The following is a 6,416-nucleotide window of genomic DNA, read 5'->3' on the forward strand; positions in this document are numbered from 1 at the left end:
ACTTCAAAATGTATTCAGTATAAATTCAATGTTGAGATGTCTTATATTATTGTATTTTCACTGAGTGTGTATTTCACAGTTCCAGTAAATCTCAGTTCAGACTAGTTATAATTTAAGGGTTTTTAGTCACATGTGGTTAGAGGATCTTGGACATCAGAAGCCTAGAATGTTGATTGAAGTTACAATGAATAGATCAATGTAACTAATTGTTTTGCTGGAAGAACAACTATTGTTATTGCTTCAATCACAGTGACTGTCTAATTTGGCTTAGTTTATTATCATATTGACAGATAAATTGAATAAAAGAAGTACTATTATGGGAGAGAAGATAAATTATGTGTTAGGCAGTTAGGGCAGGGAGGAAAATTCAGTGAGTAGTTGGTAATTTATCCTCTTGATCATAGTGTATATAGTTGGTCAATTAAAAACATAAAGACACTAAGGGAAAAGCAAACAAGCAAACCAGGAGAGGCTCTTTGGCTCACTTTTCCCTAAAATGATTATAAACTACCTGTTACTTACAGAGATAAAGAATCCTACTATTGTGAGTCATTTCTTTATTTATATTTAACATAGTCTGTAAGTTCCCAGTGTGTAAGCGGTGGCTCTGTAGGATAAGCACTGGACTATGAACTCCAGAGTTCAAGCCCAACAGCCATTCCATGGGAGAAAGATAAAACATTCTACTCCTGCGAAGATTTACAGCCTCAGAAACCCTATAGAGAGTCGCTATGAGTCCACACCAACTCGACAGCACCTAAGAAGAATAGTGTGATAGAGTAAAATTCACTAATTCAGCAAATATTTGTAATATGCTGTGTTAGATACTGTTCTCAGTGTAGAATATAGAGGATGTAATAAGATAGTTAATTTTCTTGTCCAGGTTTAACAACCTTTTATTTGATGCTAATGGAGGGGGAGACATAATTTGAGACAGTCAGGATTATTGTTGTGGTTGTTAAGTGTTATTGAAGCAGTTGTGACTCATCACATAACCCTCTGTACAACAGAATGAAACACTGCCTGGTCCTGCACCATCTTCACAGTTGCCATTGAATGTCCTCCTCTTTTTTACTGACCGAGTCTTGCCTCTAAGGAGAATTTTCAGGTTATACTTCGTCCCAAAACCTTCCACAATACCAGCTTCCCTGTGGTTCATGTCCATGGAGTGACGTCATCACCTTGTCAAAAACTTGATTATCAAGTAATACAAGGAAATGCATGTGACTATACTTAATTGGCAGGTATTTATTACTGACTGGTTCCTTCATACATTTTTCCTTAGATATGATAATTTCTGTGATTTTATGTGAAGATTGGGCAGTAGTGTGAAGTCAGTGATGAAAAACCACTCAACAATAACAACGTTCATCATACTGGGATTGACAAATGACCCACAACTACAGATTCTGGTTTTCATCTTTCTGTTTCTCACATATTTGTTCAGTATAATTGGAAATATGATGATAATTGCTCTCGTCTTGGTGGATTCTCATCTAAAAACAGCCATGTATTTTTTCCTTCAGAATTTTTCCTTTTTAGAAATCTCATTCACTACTGTGTGTGTCCCCACATATCTACACATCATATCAACTGGGGATAGAACTATCACCATCAAAGCATGTTTCACCCAGATATTTTTTATTGTCCTTTTTGGAGCTACAGAATTTTTTCTCTTAGCTGTCATGTCCTATGACCGCTATGTAGCCATCTGCAAGCCCCTGCATTATGTGACCATCATGAACAGCAGAGTCTGCAGAATCCTTATCCTCTGTTGTTGGATGTCTGGATTATTGATTATCCTCCCACCTCTTGTTTTGAGCCTCCATCTGGAATTTTGTGACTCTGTCATTGACCATTTTATCTGTGATGCTTCTCCACTACTGAAGAATTCATGTTCAGATACGTGGTTCATAGAGCAGCTGGTTATTGCTTGTGCTGTACTGACCTTCATAATGACTCTTATATGTGTAGTTCTATCCTACATACATATCATTAAGACGATTCTAAGATTGCCTTCTGCTCAACAAAGGAAAAAAGCCTTTTCCACCTGTTCTTCCCACATGATTGTGGTTTCTATCACCTATGGCAGCTGCATATTTATATATGTCAAACCTTCAACAAAGGATGAAATGGCCATAAACAAGGCCGTTTCTCTGCTAACTACGTCGGTTGCACCTTTGTTGAACCCCTTCATTTATACCCTGAGAAATAAACAAGTAAAGCAGTCTTTCAATGATATCATCAAAAGATTTGCATTTATTTCAAAGAAAGAGTAGAATTTCATTTTGGAAACACAAGTTAAAACAAAGGGTAAATCATCAGAATGTGGGTGGAAATTTGCACTATGAGAGATGTGCATCCTCTTGAAGAACATTAGAGAAAATTGAGAGTAAATCCAAGAAAAAACTCTGAGAGATACTCAGTGTTATGCAGATGGATATTTTTCTACTGTCTTGAAACTGCCAAACCCTTTTCATCTCTTTCTAATCTGCACCTCATTTAATTCTTCTTGATAGTCTTTAGTATTAGTTTTCTGTGTGGAAACTATTCTGAACATGCCGCTATTTTTCTCTCCTTAAGGTTAGAACTCTTTCAATATGCTTTCCTTTTCCAAGAGGATAAGGACAGTGATTTTCAAGGAAATAGCATAAAGTTGCTTTATGTTCAAAAATCCTGGTTGTTGCTGCCTTCAACGTTAATAATATGTAGATTTAAAATGATAAATACTGATATTCATTGCCCCTTCCATTCTAAATCTAAAGCGATGAGAAAAAGAACTGACAAAAAATCAGCAATACAAAAACAGCAACAATATGACCTTCAAAGCAAACAGACAGGCTGTTTCTTCTTGTTTATACCGTGGAAGTCTTCCCTGAATTATGACTATGGTGGATTAAAGATAGGTGTATATTCTTTGTCACTATCTCCATCAAGATATGGAATTTTAAAAATATGATTTGTACCTGCATTACTATAACTTTGTGTTTCTATTTACAGATACAATGTGATCTACTTTACAAAATTTGTCATTATTACCCTGTAATGTGTGTCCTGGTGTGGCACTTTAGGATAAGCCTTGGGCAGCTACTAGCAAGAGTGGCTGTTCAGACCCACCAGCCTCTCCTTGGAAACCTATAAAAGTTGCAGTGAGTTGGAATCAATTTGATGACATTTAATAACAACAACATTGTATTAAAACCATTATTCTTATTGTGACACAGTGTTGGCAAAAATGCCATACATTGTCATCTGGTTTCTGTATACTAGCATGTATCTCAGAGCCATGATGGAATTTTTTCTTATTAAAGTTGGAAATAAAACCTTTCTAATTTGGAAATAGGAGCTCTGGTAGCATAGTGGTTACAAATTGTACTGCTAGCCTCAAGGTTATCAGTTCAAAACTACCAGCTGTTTCACGGGAGAAAGACAAGGCTTTCTGCTCATGTAAAGATTTATAGACTCGGAAACCCTATGCAGAGTTTGGAACCGACTCTAGGGCAAATTCCCACCACTGCCACCACCAATTTGGAAATAGTATTTGTTACCTGGAGTCCTGGCATGCTGCTGTAAGATAAGTAAGTACTGGACTGCTAAACCAGAGACTGGCAGTTAAAACTCATCAGCCTCTCTTCAGAAACCCTATACTAATAGGATCTCTGTGATGTGGAACTGATTCTATGGCACTTAAAAACAATAACAAAAACAACAACATTCATTATCTATTTTCCATTCACATATTTTAATAGTACCACTTAGTATCTATTTTTAAATTGTAGTCAATATATATTTAATAAAACAATTGACATTAAACATTCTGCAGAAGTAGAATTCAATGACATTAATTATTATGTAGAATTCAGTGAACATTAATTATTTTTGTCATATTGTTCTACCATCAATATTATCGTTTTTCAAAGTTTCCTAACATTCTTAAAAGAAGGTCAATGTCCATTAAGCAATGAGTTTCCCTTTTCCCTTTCCTCACATCACTCCCTGATAATTGAGTCCTGGTGTGCGACTGTAGGATAAGCACTGGACAAAAAATGACAAAGTCGGTGGTTCAAACCAACCAACCACTCTTCAGAAGCCCTATTGTTGTTGTTGTTAAAGGGCCATCAAGTTGATATCAAATCATAGCAACCCTGTACAGGGTTTTGGAGGATCAGCTGGTGGGTTTGAACTTCTGACCTTGTGGTTCACAGTCCAGTGCTTATCCTAAAGCACAGCACCCAGAGTTCACTCCAGAATCCCTATACATGGGCACTATGAGTTGGAACTGATTCAATGATACTTAATAACAACAAAGCCCCTGGTAATAACTTTTGGTCTCTATATGTTTCCCTACTCTAGATAGTTCATATAAATGGGATCACACAATATTTTTTGACCAACATATTTGATTCAGCATAATGTTTTCGAGGTTCATCAATGTTGTAACATGTATCTAGTCTTCACTTTTCATTATGGCTGAGTAATATTCCATTGTATTTGATCTATTGTTTTTAGAATGTATCTATTCATGTACTGATGAACATTTAAACTTTATATGTTTACTATATGCTGTTTGGCTGTTGTGAAGGATGGTGCAATGAGCACGTACATTGGTGTACATGTATGTGGCTGTGTTCCTGCATGCAATTCTTGGACACATACCTAAGAGTATTGTGCAATTAATGAGTAATATGCTAACTAAAATATGGGTAATATGGTAACTTGAATATAGGTAATATGAAGCCCTGGTGTGGTGCTGTAGGCTAATGTGCTGGGCTGAAAAGTCAGTTGGAATCTCTAGGTCGGTGGTTCAAGCTCACCAGCCATTCCTCAGAAACCCTATACAGGGTTGCTATGTGTTGGAACTGACTCAATGGCATTTAAAAACAACAACAAAATGGTAACTTGAAGTTTAGCATTTTGAGAAGTGACCACACTATTTTCCACATGACTGTACCATTTTACACTCTCACCAGTAATGCGTCAGAAGTGTAATTTCTCTGCATCTTTGCCAACACCTGTTGTTTTCCATATTGCTAATCATAGCTGTCTTAGTGGGTATGGAATGATTTCACATCATGATTTTTCTTTGCATTAGCCTCTTGCCTAATGTTGTTGAACTTTTCATAAGCTTGCTGGTCATTTGTGCTAATATTGCTAAGATGTCAATACTAGCTAAATTTATCTAGAGCTATAATGTGATACTAATCAAAATTCTGTTAGCCTTCATTGCAGAAATTGTCAAATTTGTATGAAAATATCCAAAGAAAAGTTGGGAAAGAATAAAGTAGGAAGTCTTACAATCTCTGATTTTAAAGTTTGTTATAAAATAACAGTAATCAAAATAGTCTGGTATTGGTATAATTAAAGACATTGGAATAAAGTTGATAGTCCAGAAATAATTATGTATGTAACAGTCAACGAGTTTTCAACAAGGATGATAATTCTATTCAAAGAGGCAATAAGACCTGCATTTCCTTATGGGAAAATATGAACAAGGACCCGTACCTCACACCATAGGAAAAAGCTAAGTCAAAATGGATCAAAGACCTAAGTGCAAATGAAACAAGAAAACATATGGGTAAAGCTTTTCAGGACCTGGTTTTTAGTAATGAATTCATGTGTGTGTGTGTTAAGTGCTGTAGAGTCTATTCCAACCCATAGCAACCCTGTATAGGGTTTCCAAGGTGCCGCTGGTGAGCTTGAACCACTGACCTTGCAGTTAAAATGACTTTGCAGCCTGACACATTAGCCCACAGCACCATACATAGATGTGGCTATAATAACACAAGAAACAAAACCAAAATACGTGAATGGGATCTCGCCAAAATAAGAAAAATAAAGCACAAAACAAACTTCTGTTCATTGCAGGACTTCATAAACAAAATGAAGAGAGAACCTACAGATTGGAGGAAAGTATTTGAGAACCATATGTCTCATGCTGGTGGTGATGATTATGCCCTGACTCATAGTGACACTGTTTAGGGTTTCTGAGGCTGTTATTCTTTAATGAAACAGTTGTTGTTGTTAGCAGCCATCGAGTCGGAACCAACTTATAGCTACCCCATGCACAACAGAATGAAACAATGTCCAATCCCGGGCCAACCTCACTACCACTGCCACACTTGAGTCCATTAATGCTGCCACCTGGCCAATCCATCTCGTTGGGGGTCTTCCTCTTTTTTCTCTGACCCTCCATCTTACCCAGCATAATATCCTTCTCCAGCAACTGGTCCCTCCTGACAATATATCCAAAGTATGAGCGATGAAGTTTGGCCATCTTGGCCTCTTAGGAGCACTCTGGCTGCACTTCTTCCAAAATAGATCTATTGGTTCTTTTGGCAGCCCATGGCACTTTTAGTATTCTCCTACAACACCATAATTCAAAGGCATCAATTCTTCTACAATCTTCCTTATTCACT

General features: G+C 36.8%; 1 protein-coding gene and 1 pseudogene across 1 annotated transcript; both read left to right on the plus strand.

Annotated features, from left to right (window-relative positions):
• Nucleotides 1–1,340: 1,340 nt before the first annotated feature.
• On the plus strand, nt 1,341–2,279 carry LOC102823299 (olfactory receptor 6C2-like). The gene has a single exon (XM_006859580.1). It carries the CDS (start codon nt 1,341–1,343, stop codon nt 2,277–2,279), a length of 939 nt encoding a protein of 312 aa, XP_006859642.1.
• A 488-nt stretch (nt 2,280–2,767) lies between these two features.
• LOC102823671 overlaps nt 2,768–6,416 on the plus strand; it is a 20,261-nt pseudogene continuing 16,612 nt past the window's right edge.

Source organism: Chrysochloris asiatica, unplaced genomic scaffold, assembly GCF_000296735.1.
Source record: "Chrysochloris asiatica unplaced genomic scaffold, ChrAsi1.0 scaffold00033, whole genome shotgun sequence".
Taxonomy (NCBI): Eukaryota; Metazoa; Chordata; class Mammalia; order Afrosoricida; family Chrysochloridae; genus Chrysochloris; species Chrysochloris asiatica.